The sequence below is a fragment of the Delphinapterus leucas genome, chromosome 10 (genome assembly GCF_059928025.1).
Source record: "Delphinapterus leucas isolate spDelLeu-1000000601 "Yukka" chromosome 10, BTC_Dleu_Yukka2, whole genome shotgun sequence".
NCBI lineage: Eukaryota > Metazoa > Chordata > Mammalia > Artiodactyla > Monodontidae > Delphinapterus > Delphinapterus leucas.
This window is the reverse complement of record NC_143138.1, coordinates 37,799,387-37,814,034: the sequence shown is the minus strand read 5'-3', so window position 1 is coordinate 37,814,034 and position 14,648 is coordinate 37,799,387. Positions and strand designations below refer to the sequence as shown.

Sequence of the window (14,648 nt, the reverse complement as noted above, 5' to 3'; positions counted from 1 at the left end):
AGTCCTTTTCCTCAATGCCCTCCTGCCACCCCACCCCACTTCATGGGTTTTTGCGGGGCAAGAGGCAGGTGTGTGCCTGGTACCTTCCAAACAGCCGTCTGAGGCAGTGGCGCCGAATGGGAGGACAGCAGCCCACAGCTCTGCCCTCCCCTCCCAGGACATGCGGGCCCACACCTCCATCCCCCTGCTGGGCTACCAAGTGACCGCTGGGCCCCAGGCGGACCCCCGGGTCTTCCAGCTGCAACAGTCAGGCCAGCTCTACACCTTCAAGGCCGAAACCGAGGAGCTGAAGGATCGCTGGGTGAAGGCCATGGAGCGGGCAGCCAGCGGCTTGAGCCCTGGGGGGCCCAACGACAGGGACCTGTCTGACTAAGCTACAGCGGGGCCCTCTCCCCATCAGAGCCCTGCTCCTGCCATGCACGGGCTGACACTTCAGCTGACCCACCACCCCAAGCTGAGCTTTCAAAGAATTGATTTCCAGTCGTCTGTGTTCAGAGCGTGTGTCCTGATTTGAGATTCAGAAAACATGGGTTCATTCCTTTGGGGAGGGGATGACGAAGCATCCCAGTTTGCCCAGGGCCGAGGGGATTCCTAGAACATGGGACTTTCCGTGCTAAAACTAAGAAAGTCCCAGGTAACCCAGGACTGTTGATCACCAATGTGGTTCACAGGCTGGCTGCACATATGTATCACCTGGAAAGCTTTAAAAGATACCAGCAAATAAATATAAAAATAAACTAAAAATTCAAACAATACAAGGCCTGGATCCATCACCAAAGATTTCTGATTTGACTGGTCTGCGATGGGGAGGCGTGGGTATGTTTCAGGAGTACCCATAGGAGTCTGATGTGCAGCCTGGGTTATCCAGATGAAGAACAAAGCAAGCAAACTACCAAGTGCTAGGCATGAGATTAATAATAATAACAAATATCAGACATCTACTGAGGCAGGCACTGTTCTAAGTGTTTTACATGGATTATCTTCTTTTACCTTCAGGACTTATAATCCCCATTTTCCAGATGAGGACACTGAGTCTTAGAGAGGTTTAGTCATTGGCTCAAGGTCACACAGCTGGTGGATGCCAGAGCCAGGTTTTAACCTAGTGCACTAAGGTGAAGGCTCTGTCCATCAGGTAGCAGAGCAATTGGCTGAGCAGAAAAGGAGAGGAAAGAGGGAAGGAAATGGGGAAAGACAGGAGGGGAAAGGTAGGAGCAGGAGGAGAGGGCAGGAGCATCTCTGGCTGGTGGGTAAGGCTGCTTTTTCATAAGAGACCACCAGGGGGTGGCAATGACCAGCAGGCCACATCCAGGGACCCCAGCCGGGGCCCTGACACCCGAAGCCACTTCCATCAGGCCCAGCTGCTGCTGGGCTGCTCTGCCCCTGATGAAGGTGAGGCAGACCAGTCATAGATCTTTGTCCCCTTCTAGGCCCAGCAGTTTGCCTACCCCCACCCCCCAACCTGAGGCCACCTCCCTTCCGTAGGGTATTTTTTTTTTCTTTTTTTTTTTTGCGGTACACGGGCCTGTCACTGTTGTGGCCTCTCTCGTTGTGGAGCACAGGCTCCGGACGCACAGGCTCAGCGGCCATGGCTCACGGGCCCAGCCGCTCCGCAGCATGTGGGATCTTCCCGGACCGGGGCACGAACCCGCGTCCCCTGCATCGGCAGGCGGACTCTCAACCACTGCGCCACCAGGGAAGCCCTGTAGGGTATTTTTTAAAGCCCAAGAAAACCTAATTGTTATGATCTCTCTGGGGACCAGGCTGACCTGGCCATAAGTTCATTCCTTAATTCAACAAATATTTGTTGAGCATCTTCTTTGAGCCAAATGCAGTACCTATACTGGGGGTACAGCAGTGAAGGAGACAGACAACATTTCTGCCTTCATGGAGCTTATATTCTTATTCAACAAAATAAATGCATAAAAGGTAGAACATATCAGATGTGATGAGTGCTCAAATAGAGTGACAAACCATCCAGACTTTCCTAGTTTTAAAAGTAAAAGTCTTAAGTCTCAAGAAACCCCTCAGTTCCAGGCAAACCAGGATGGTTCATCACTCTAGTGGAAGAAAAAAAAGCAAGAAAGGGAGCAGAGGGGGAATAGGATGTGTGTGTGAAAAACACACATGTTTGAAAAACAACATCAAGGAAAGAAGAAAGGGAGGGAAACACACATATCTGGGAGAAGAGCATTCCAGGTGGAGGGAACAGCAAGTGCAAAGGTCCTGAGGTGGGAGCCTGCCTGGTACATGCAAAGAACAGTGAGGAGGTCAGTGTGGCTGAAGTGGAGTGGGCAGGAAGGAGATCAGAGGAGAAGGCATCAAATCATCACTAAACTAAGGGTGGGGGGTCAGTAGAGGCAGGGCTGAATGAGATGGGGAGTCTTGGGGGGAATCTGATTTGTTTTAACAGACTCCCTCCTGCCGCTTGTTGAAATGGACTGAAAGGAATGAAGGTAGAAGCAGTTGAGAGGCTGCCACTACCATCAAGTGAGAGAGAAGGAGGCTTATATCAGGGTTGGAGCAGTGAAGGTGGTGAGAAGGGCTAGGATTCTGGGTATATTTTGAAGGTAGAGTGGAGGAGACTCCCCTATACAATGAATGTGGTGGGAGATAAAGAGGGAGCCAAAGGTGACTCTAAGGCCTCTGACCTGAGAACAAGGTGGTGGGGTGCAGCTGCCACTAACTGAGATGAGGAGACCATGGAAGGGGCAGTTTGGGGGATAGTGACACACCAGGAGCTCTCACATGGACGAGTTATAGCTGAGGTGCCCCCTCACGGCCTCGGCCAGTAGTCAGGTATCTGAGCTCAGGCACCAGGTCTAGGCTGGGGCTGTAAACATGAGAGCTGTCATCCAGAGACGGGGTTTAAAGCGTGTGTGTGAAACAGAAGGAAGGGGTCCAAGGACCGAGCCCCGTGCACCCCAACATTTGAACTGTGCACATGCCCAAATTCTAGGTGTTAGCACCCTGACATTCTAGCTGCACACACCCCAACATTCTAACCCTTTGACCTGCAGTTACAATTCTGAGAATTTACCCCAAGGAGACAAATCAGTGTGACAAGACTCACGCACATTATTTACAATAGTCCCCCAAACTGGAAACTACGTAAATATCCATCCAAAGGAGACTCAGCAACTAAACTCACGCCCATGGAGAGGGAACTTGTGGCAAACTGCTGCGCACACACAGGGGAGAACCGTGCTGCTGTTCAATGAGAAGGCTTCAATCTTAATGAACTCACCTAGGAAGACGCCCGTGAGGTGTTAAGTGGGCGATAACTACAGAAGGAGCTAACATTTTAAAACACTCGCTCTGTATCAAGCACTGAATTAAGGCCTTGGTGGAGATTATTGCACTTAATTCATAATAACATTAGAAGTAGACACTATACCAAATCCTCATTTTACAGATGAGGAAACCAAAGCAACGATGGTTGAGTAAAACTTGCTTGTGGTCACATAACATGGGGTAGAAGAGGTAGCATTCCAACCCACTGGGCTGTAGATGAAGATACTTTACATCTGCACCAACTAAAGGGATACACGACGCATTTTACAAGTGGCTGTTTTGCTTTCTTCTTTACATGCTTGTGGTATTTGAATTTTTTTTCAATATGAGGTATTATTCTATAATCACAAGAACAAAAGTGCCTTTCCTGTGTTAAGGGAACAATTAAAGAAGGACCAGGGGCTTCCCTGGTGGCGCAGTGGTTGGGAGTCCGCCTGCCGATGCAGGGGACACCAGTTCGTGCCCCGGTCCGGGAGGATCCCACATGCTGTGGGGCGGCTGGGCCCGTGAGCCATGGCCGCTGAGCCTGCGTGTCCGGAGCCTGTGCTCCGCAACGAGAGGCCACAACAGTGAGAGGCCCACGTACCGCAAAAAAAAAAAAAAAAGGACCAAAGGAAAACTCACCCACCCTGCCCTCCTTCCCGGGATCCTGAGCTGCCACCACGTGGGATCACTAGGCATCAGTGCCAGAGCCGAGAGGCTGGGTACCCCAGCGGCCGCTGGGAAATGCAACCTGGAAGCACTGGCTGGAATGGAGTGCTTATTCCATGAATGAGTGTGACGATGTGGAAACATGCAGTGACCAGAGGGTAGAGCAGAGCCTGGACCTGGCAGAACTCAGGGTCCCACCAGAAAGCCATGGACACCAAGAGGGTGCCATCCTCAAGGCTTCTCTCCTGGGAGTTCAAAGAGGCCCGTGTGACCTGGGGGAGTCTCTGACCTTCCCTGGCTGCATCTCACCCTGGCTTTGCTCACACAATGACCCTGTTTGTCCCAGGCTCATGGTCTACATCAGGAAGGGAAGACTCTAAGGGGTTCAAATTTTCACTCCTGAAGCTCCTTACATCTAAAAGGCTGGAGGCTCCCCTAGCAGTCTGGTGGCTCTGGTGCCCACGTGCCCTGACCCTGAAAGGGGAGCTGGGGGTGGGGGGAGGGAAGGCTGGCAGATGCCAGGGTGGGGGCATCTCTGGAGGGCCTCGTGGACCCCGCGTCAGCGGAAGACCTTGCCCCTCCCTGCCTTCCCTCCTGGTCCTGGGGCTTCAGGAATGGCATTCACTCATTCATTCACTCATTTCTTCCTACATTCATTATTGCTAGAATTATTGAGTATTTACTATGCAGTCAGCACTGGGCACACGTCATCTCATTCGTTCAGTAACAGCCTTTTGGCATTGGTTCGACTGTCCACATTTTACATACAGATGAGGAAGGTAAAACCAGTCAAGGCTAAATAACTTGTCCATGGTCAACCAGGCTGTAGGTAATGAACCCAGATTCAAACCCTGGCCCATCTTATTCCAAAGTCCACCCGTAGGCAGCTCTGGGGGGGCAGTATCCCCAGTGGTTAGTGGGTCCAGGCCTCCACACAGCTCTGCCACTTACTGGCTATATTGTCTTGGGTGAGACTTCATTACTCTGGGCTGGGGTTTCCTCACCTGGCAAAGGGGGTTAACCATGGTCCTACCTTCCCGGGGACTGCGGGGGAGGGGGTCCAGCACTCAGAGCAGTGGTGGCCATACGATTATTACAGGCGTTCACCGTTTCACTCTGTACTGTCTGCCTCTATGCACTGCAATGCACATATTTATGGAGTATCTGGGAATACAAAGTGGAGTAAATCATAGGCCCTGCTCTTAGGGAGCTCAGTGTCTAGGTCATTTAAATCACCTGGGAAGCTTTTGAAAGACTCCCAATGCTCAGGCTGCACCCCAAGGCCATTAAATCAGAACCCCTCATTTGGCTGGGCTGTAACATCAGCATTTTAAAGCTCACCAGTGGTTCTGATGAACAGTCCCTTCAGAAAGGGCAGGACCAGTTCTTGAGCTTGGGAACCCTGGCTCAGGTCCCCAGGGGTTCCCTAGCAATGGTTAGTCTGAGTGGGGAATGGGGGAAGTGGCCTTACTATGGCACTAAATGAGTTAGGATTTATTGACGTATAATTTACATACAGTAGAATCCACCATTTATAAAATAGTTGTATGAGTTTTGGCCAAAGGTACAGTCACGCAACCACCACCACAATCAAGACATAGAACAGCTCTATCACCCCAAGAAGTTTCCCTGTGCTGCCCCTTTGTAGTCATCCTCTCCCCTCAGCCTCTGGTCCCTGGCACCCACTGCTCTGTTCTCTGACCTATCGTTTTGTCTCTTCCAGAATGTCATATATTTGGAATCATACAGTACGGAGACTTTTGGGTCTGGCTCCTTTTACTCAGCCTCATGTATTTGAGACTCGTCCACGTTGTTCATGGACCAGTACTTTGTTCCTTTCCATTGCTGAGTAGTATCCCTTAAGTGGGTATACCGTGGTTTGTTTACCCTTTACCAGCTGAAGGACCTTTGGGTTATCTGTGGTTTGGGGCAATTATGAATAGTGCTGCTATGAACTATAAACATTCATGTTCAGGTTTTTTTTGTGGTCATGCATTTTCATTTCTCTAAGGTAAATACCTAAAATTGGATCACTGGGTCATATGGTAAGTGTATGATTACCTCTCTCAGAAACCGCCAAGCTGTCTTCCAGGGTGACTGTACCATTTTGCATTCCCATCATCAGCGATCAGAGTTGCCCATTGTGCACATCTTTGCCAGCATTTGGCACAGGCAGGGTTTTTGTTTGTTTGTTAAAACATTTATTTATTTATTTATTTAATTGGCTGCCCCAGGTCTTAGTTGCGGCATGCGGGATCTTTAGTTGAGGCGTGTGCACTCTTAGTTGTGGCGTGTAGGATCTAGTTCCCTGTCCAGGGATCAAACCCGGGCCCCCTGCATTGGGAGCATGGAGTCTCAGCCACTGGACCAACAGGGAAGTCCCTGTTTGTTTTAAATTTTAGCCATTCTGGTGGGTGTGTAGTGCTTACAAATTTTTAAGCTTATGAATGTATCAAAAATATCATGTTGTACATCTTTAATCTATACAATTTTTATTTGTCAATTATACCTCAGTAAAGCTGGCGGGAGTTTATGAATGTAATGAAATAAGGGCCTGTAATAGTAAATATTTTGCAAACATAATCATTTAAGGCCCTATTATGTGCCAGACAGTATCCTAATCCTTCCAAAATCCTAGGGGCAGCTGGTATCATGGGGAGGGCACCCATGACAGTCTAAAAGGCTCAAATCCCAACTCTGTGGTGGGCTTGCTGTGGGACGTTGGGCACATCACTCAGTGTCTCTGAGCCTCCATTTATTTATTGTAAATAGATTGAGCAATGCCCCCTTGCATGCTTGGTGTGAAAACCAAAGGAGATAATGCAGGGAAAGCTCCTGGCCCACAGGAGGGGCTCAACAGCTGGGAGTTGTTATTAGCTACGCTCTTTATGTAGCAACATTCCTGGGATAATTTGTTCCAGCAGCAAGTCTAGTTGCTTCTGCCTTCAGGATATATTCCAGATGGAGCCTCCTCGCACCCCACACCTCTCACACAGCCACCTCTCTGGTCCAGACCACCATGCCCTCTCTCAGTCGACTGATTGCAAGAGCTGCTCTCCGGCTCCTGCACTCATACACTCACCCCCTGGTGGTCGTACTCCAAACAGCAGACACAGGGGTTCTTTTCCATCTGAAACTCCCATCCAGGGTCCTGGTCCCAACCCTCCCGAGGCATCACGGTAAGAAGTCCATCTGATGCCTCCCTCCTACAATCCACCAGGCTTTCTGTGATCTGGCCCCTGGCTGCCTCTCAGAGCTCGTTTATTCATCTCTGTATCCCAGAACTTAGCACATAGTAAGTGCTCGAAAAACACCTTCTGGCCTGGATTCACACTAGCGCTGTCAGGCCACCAACATGGCAGGCATTATTTCTCTTCCATTGAGGTGACTGGAAGTCAGAGAGGTGCGAATGATGTGTGCAAGGTCATACGGCACTTCTGTGCACTCTCTCAGGGACCAGGACAAGGGTCTCCTAACAATGGCTGTGGCCTCATACCTTTGCCTTTTCCTTCTGGCTGCCTGTCTCTGCCCCATGACTGGACCCCAGGGCCCTGCTTCTTCCTGAAATTGGCCATGGTGGGAGTGTTCCTGCCATGGAAATTGGCAAATCAGCTCCCCTCTTATCCCTCATCCCCCAACAGAGGTCTGATTGTTACTTTTTGCCAGCACAACACTGTCCACGAAGTCTGGCGTCCTGAGGTAACTGAGTGAAGCCACCTTGCTCACCTGTCCACGTCTTGAGCTTGCAACCCTCAAGGTGACCCAGGTGCCTTTTCCATCTCTTCTCTCCTCTGCCTGGCCTCAGGCTTTATTCTGGGCCAGTTGCTAGCTGGCCTTCGGCCTATACACAGTGAACTTCTGCAAGTCAAAGGCCAAGGTGGAGGTGAGGGCACCTTCCTACTGGTGCTTCTGGCCTGACCCTGGCCTCTACCCGGTCACATCCTTTTTGTTCCAACTCCCTGAGCCACTGATATGCTGGAGCCATTTCTGCCTCTGATTTCTTCTCCTTACCCTCTTCTCTCCATGATTCTCTCATTTCTCATCTTTGGCATTTTAACTGTGTCTCTCTTTACCTCTGCGAATAAAAACAAGAGATAATTTTTTTTTTTCTGGCAGTGCACCACAGCATGTGGGATATTAGTTCCCTGACCGGGGATCAAACCTGTGGCCCCTGCATTGGAAGCGCAGAGTCTTAACCACTGGACTGCCAGGGAAGTCCCAAGAGCTAACTTTTTTTTTTTTTTTTTTTTTTTGCGGTACGTGAGCCTCTCACTGTTGTGGCCTCTCCCGTTGCGGAGCACAGGCTCCGGACGCGCAGGCTCAGCGGCCATGACTCACGGGCCCAGCCATTCCGCGGCATGTGGGACCTTCCCGGACCGGGGCACGAACCCACGTCCCCTGCATCGGCAGGCGGACTCTCAACCATCTGCGCCACCAGGGAAGCCCTCAAGAGCTAACTTTTAATGAACACTTACTGTGTGCTTTCAGTGTATCGGTGCATTTAATCTACAAACCAGCTCCATTGTACAGATGCGAATAGGGAGGCAGAGAGAGATTCAGCAACTCACCGCAAATCACACTTCCGGTAAGTGGGGAAGCCAGAACTGACCCCGGATGCTCTGTGACCTTTCTGGGAAGCGGCAATAATCACATCGGACTTAGAATTTTAAAACACGGGTTTGAGTTCTGACTCTGTTACCTCCATGTGACTTCGCTCTCTGTGCCTCAGCTTCCTTCCTCATTCATAAAATGGGATGAACAACACGTGCCCTGTCCATTCATGGGATTGTTTTGGGGTCAAATGAACTAATGGGTGTAAAAGGGCTTTGAAAATGTTAAAATGCTGAGCATATGAGTGGATTAATGTATATGGTTCTGTTTTCCAATTTTTATTTTCTCTCTTGCCTTTCAGAAGGGTTCTTTGTCTGCCTTGGTTATGCCAGTGTGTGCAGGGCCCAGACACAGAGGCGCTCCGTAAGTAACTTTTTTCCTCTGTTCTCTGCTGGGCTCCCCTTTCTCAGGCCTTTCAGGGAGACTCATCACCTTTCCCCTCTCTCACTATCATCAAGCCCAGACTCAGAGGGCAGGAGGGTTCACCCCAGCAGGGTTCCAATGCTCAGATCAAGACCAGCACTGGATGAAGTCCACAACTGCTTCTTAGACATTATCATGGAAGCCAACTGAAAATTATGCTTCGCTTTATACAAACTGGCTTAAGTAAACTTTAAGTAAACTTTTCAGAAACACATCTACTTTTGTGGAGCAAGGCAAGGTCTGACTTTATTTTTTGGCAGCCCGCCTAGTCTGACTTTATTTTTCTTCTTGAAAAATTATTTTTGGGACTTCCCTGGCGGTCCAGTGGTTAAGACTCCATGTTTCTACTGTAGGGGGCACAGGTTTGATCCCTGGCCGGGGAACTAAGATCACACATGCCATACGGCGCCCCCCCTCCCCCCAAAAAACAACAAAAACCAACAAAATAAAAAATTATTTTAATATATTTAATTTTTTCATTGAAAGTCACCACTTTCTTGGAAGTATAACTTATAATAAAGTGCATAGATTTTAAGTATATGGAATGATAACTTTTCACATGTATTCACCCACTTAACCATCACTCAGACCAAGGCCCAGAACATTTCCAGCACCCTGGAGAACTCCCTCATGCCCCTCCCAGGTGATACCTGTTCCCACAATTTTGATTTATTTTGGTACGAAAATTCAAAAGGAACAAAGGATAAACTGACAAATCTTCCTCCCACCCTGCTGTCAGACACCGATTTTTTTCTCCTAAGAGTCAATATTACTGGTTTCTTTCTTTTTTTCTTTTGGTCTAGCGGCATGTGGGATCTTAGCTCCCCAACCAGGAATCGAACACGTACCCCCTGCAGTGGAAGCGTGGAGCTTTAACCACTGGACTGCCAGGGAAGTCTCAATATTACTGGTTTCTTATAGATATTTCCAAAGAAAGGAGATACATAGACACACACACATATTATATCATATTATGTTTTATGTTTTGTTATGTTGTATAGATTCTCCCATTTTCACCCTAAAGGTACTTGACTGTGCAATTGTTGTACACCTTGTTTTTTACTTAACAATACATCTTAAAACACTAGAATTATTTTAATAATTAGCAAATTAATATCTTTACCAAAAGACTTCTCCTTACAAAACATTTGGTTTATAAAAAAATCTAAAATTTTATTACTAAATAATTCTGTGCTCTGCCTTATAGCCTTCTGAGGGTCCTTAGGCAGCAAGCTACTACATCAAAAAATACGATTCAATTAGGAAAATGTGATTCATGTTAACTTTTCGGCCCACCCATCTTATTGGTATTATCTTTTCCTTTTATAGCTCTTATCAAATAACAGTGTCATTGGTTTATATTCTCAGTAACTCATGAGTTCTAAAGGACATGTATGACAGACCAAGAAAAAAGCGGGGGGGACTAAAATTTGGAGCATAAATTGTAGAATTTCTCAAAGGTCTGAATTACTGGAGCTTATTAGGTTGGGGTGAATAAAAGGGGAAAGACATATATCGTACTTTCAGATGTATTAGGAAGTTTTCCTGAGAAATTGGTCAAGAAGAATCCACTGGTGTTGTATGAACTTTCCCAGGGGGAGGGCAGACCAGGCCCTGCCAGAGGGCAGCTGAGGGGGTGGGGCTGTGAGTTCCAGGAAGCAGAGTAGGGGCCACCCAAGAGCGGGAAGACTGGCAGGTAATCTGAATCAAAGTCCTCACATGCATCAGCAAGGCCAAAGGGCATAAACAGGGCCCCGTACCGGAGGCACAGCCAATGGGCAGAGCTTCTGAGCTGGACTGGGTGAGAAGGGAGTTAGGAACAAGCTGGGAGGCGCCAGGTTGTTGTCAAGAGTGAGGCTAAAGTTCATCGGTCTCTGGGTGCATGTGTGGGGCATGCTGACCCAGTGTAGGAACTTTGTGCACCATCCCTATGGAGTATTGTTACAATAATGGCCCTGGAGAGAATTACCCCCACCCCTGTGTTCATGTCTCTTTGCAACATGATTTTGCTGCTTCTACTACCACAAGGTGGAATTATTTCACCTCCTCTTTTTTTTTTAGCTTGCAGGATATTAGTTCCCCAACCAGGGATTGAACCCATGCCCCCTGCAGTGGAAGCTCGAGTCTTAACCACTGGCCCACCAGGGAATTCCCAATTTCACCTCCTCCTGAATCTGGGTTGACCTGGTGACTTGCTTCGACCCATAAGATGTGGCAGAAGTGATGTTCTGGCAGCTCTGTGGAGAGCTCCATGTGGAAAGGACTGGGGCACTCAGCCTACAGACAGCACCAACTCGCCAGCTATGTGAGTGAGTAACCTTAGAAATGATCCTCCAGCCCCAGTTGAGTCTTCAGATGACTGTGGCCTCAGCCAACATCTGACTGTAGTCTCATGACAGACCCAAGTGAGAACTGCCCAGCTGGGTCCTTCTCAAATTTCTTTTTTTTTTCTTTTTCTTTTTTGGTTGTGTTGGGTCTTTGTTGCTGTGCATAGGCTTTCTCTGTGGCCAGCAGGGGCTACTCTTCGCTGCGATGCGTGGGCTTCTCATTGTGGTGGCTTCTCTTGTTGCGGAGCACAGGCTCTAGGTGCACAGGCTCAGTAGTTGTGGCTTGCGGGCTCTAGAGCGCAGGCTCAGCAGTGGTGTACGGGCTTAGTTGCTCCGCGGCATGTGGGATCTTCCAGGACCAGGGCTCGAACCCGTGTCCCCTGCATTGGCAGGCAGATTCTTAATCACTGCACCAAGAGGGAAGTCCCCTTCTCAAATTTCTGACCAAGAGAAACCGTAAGAAAAAATAAATTATTGTGGTTTTTGTCATTATATTTTGGGGTAATTTGTTATATAGTCATATATAATTAGTAAACAACCTCTATGTCCATCAACAGAGAACTATTTAAGTATATTACAATACATACATATAATGAAATACCATGCAGCTGCTTAAAGAAAAATGAGGAAGTTCTTTACGTACTGACATGGACAGCCCTCCAAGATGATTTAAGTGATAAATGCAAAGTGTAAAAATAGTATATAGCGGGGAATTCCCTGGCGGTACAGTGGATAGGACTCCGCGCTTCCACTGCAGGGGGCACAGGTTCGATCCCTGGTCAGGGAACTAAGATCCCACAAGCTGCGTGATGCGGTCTAAAAATAAATTAAAAATAAAAAAATTTGGGCTTCTCTGGTGGCGCAGTGGTTAAGAATCTGCCTGCCAATGCAAGGGACACGGGTTCGAGCTCTGGCCCGGGAAGATCCCGCATGCCGTGGAGCAACTAAGCTCGTGCGCCACAACTACTGAGCCTGAGCTCTAGAGTCCGCAAGCCACAACTACTGAAGCCTGTGTGCCTAGAGCCCGTGCTCCGCAACAAGAGAAGCCACGACAATGAGAAGCCCACGCACCTCAACGAAGAGTAGCCCCCGCTCATTTCAACTAGAGAAAGCCCGCACACAGCAATGAAGACCCAACACAGCCAAAAATAAATAAATTTATTTTTTAAAAGAAAATAGTATATAGAGGATACTATCATTTGTGAAAAAAATTATGTATATACATATATGTATATATAGAGAGATATATGTACATATGCATATATTTTATATGTGTGTATATATACATACACACATACTATGTACATGTATATATTATATATGTACATAAAATATCTCTGGGAAGAAAATAAGACATTGGTAACAGCAATTGCCTCTGGGGAGGGGAACTAGCTGACTTCACAACAGAGGTGGGGAGATGCCTTTTAAATTTTGAACCTCGTGAATATACTATCTATTCAAAAATAAAGTTAAAAATTTTTAAATAGTGCTTTCTCTTTAGCTCAGAAATTTCACCTCTAGTAATTTACCCTTAGTAAATAATCATGGCAAAGATTTAACTATGAAGATGCTGTCACAGCTCCATTTAATATCATAAAACTGGTAAAACAACCCAATTATTCAACAGTAGGAAATTTGTTGAGTAGCTTATGGTGCGTATCTGCCACCATCGAAAGTGGCATCATAGAAAACAATTCAATGCCCAGTGACGTGATCATGATATAGTAATGGATAAGAAGTTATGAAATGGTAAGGTTAATCTTGTCTTTAAATTAAATTCAACTATATAAATGTAGATGAAGATGGAGATTAAGACACATAGATAGATACAGATAGATATAGAAACCCAAATGTTAATGGTGATTATCTCTGGGAGGTCCAATTACTGATTATCGTTAATTTTTTCTTCTTTTTCATCTGTTTTCAACGATAAACATGTACTCCTTTTGTAAAAACACAAATGCTGAAAGTTTGTCTCTCTTTTTTTAGAGACTCATAAATGATCCTATAAATAGCAGCTCCCAGTAGATAATTTGAAACTTTGTTTTTAAAGACCACATTTTTTCAAGCACAAAGATTACCAGACCTTTATCACTGGGTGGAGAGAGCTGCCCACCCTATTCTACGTCCCAGCATTTTGGTCACAATATTGACCCCCTCCCAGCCCACTGGCCAGTGGGGGCCACGTACAGAGGCTGCATCCCCAAACTACCCCTGATCAAAACTGGTAGGCAGGGGAGTTTCCAGAATGTCTAGAGAAAGGTGGTCATCTCTGAGGAGTGGTCTTGAGACCAGTCTTCAACCTGCATTTCCAAAACCAGCATGCTGTTTTTATCTCCAATTTTAAGTTAAAAATCACCAAGTGTTATTGGCTGAATTGTGTCCTCCCCTAATTTTATGTGTTGAAGTTCTAATCCCCCAGTACCTCAGAATATGACTGTATTTGGGGATAGGGTCTTTAAAGAGGTAATTAAGGTAAAATGAGGTCAACAGGTGAGCCCTAATCTGATATGACTGGTGTCCTTATAAAAAGAGGAGATTAGGGGGCTTCCCTGGTGGTACAGTGATTGAGAGTCCGCCTGCCGATGCAGGGGACATGGGTTCGTGCCCCAGTCCGGGAAGATCCCACGTGCCGTGGAGCGGCTGGGCCCGCGAGCCATGGCCGCTGAGCCTGCGCGTCCGGAGCCTGTGCTCCGCAACGGGAGAGGCCACAACAGTGAGAGGCCCAAGTACAGCAAAAAAAAAAAAAAAAAAAAAGAGGAGATTAGGACCTAGGCACGGGGAAGGCCACATGAAGACAAAGAGGAGAAGAGGGGCCTCAGAAGAAATTAACTCTGCCAACACCCCTGAGCAAACTAATTCACCAAGTTTCCTAAAGATACACTTTTATGCAAGATTGAGAAAATGTGCATTGTTCACAGCAAAGACTGTTACCTTCTGGTGGTGACTCTGAGGTATGGAGCTGATGGTGACCATGGGGGCCCTGGGCACACCCAGTGCTTTAGGTGCCACCACTGCAGCCTACATGTGAACATCCCTGGCCTTTATAGCAGGCGAAGGTTGGGAAGTAATCCCAGCACCCATCAGCCTGAGAAGCACCCAGGGCTTGCCTTGTGATGTGGACTCTAGTTCCCTGTCAAGACTGCAGCCCTACGTGGAGACTGGCCCTGAGGCCCCTGCCGGGTCTCACCAGTCCCCCTCCAGGGACCACTTGGGATCCACTTAGAGGGGCCTTCCCTGACTCCCAGACCCGCCCTTCCCTCATCTCTATCTCCAGAGAGTCACCTCCACACCGCCATCAGACCGCGGAATATGGTTGGTGGAGGAATTCACTGTCTGCACATC

General features: G+C 47.7%; 1 protein-coding gene across 9 annotated transcripts in view; it reads left to right on the top strand.

The window, feature by feature from the left end:
• The window catches only part of FGD2 (FYVE, RhoGEF and PH domain containing 2), a 46,088-nt gene extending 42,403 nt beyond the window's left edge, over nucleotides 1-3,685 (top strand). For 2 of the 9 annotated variants that reach the window (XM_089918804.1, XM_089918801.1), the window contains one exon: nucleotides 95-3,681. In XM_089918804.1, the coding sequence (XP_089774930.1) occupies nucleotides 95-373 (279 nt within the window). In that variant the 3' untranslated portion in view covers nucleotides 374-3,681. Of the gene's footprint in view, nucleotides 1-94 lie in introns of all 9 variants that reach the window. The other 7 variants (XM_089918806.1, XM_089918805.1, XM_022581782.2 and 4 more) reach the window with 7 other exon arrangements.
• Nucleotides 3,686-14,648: the final 10,963 nt, after the last annotated feature.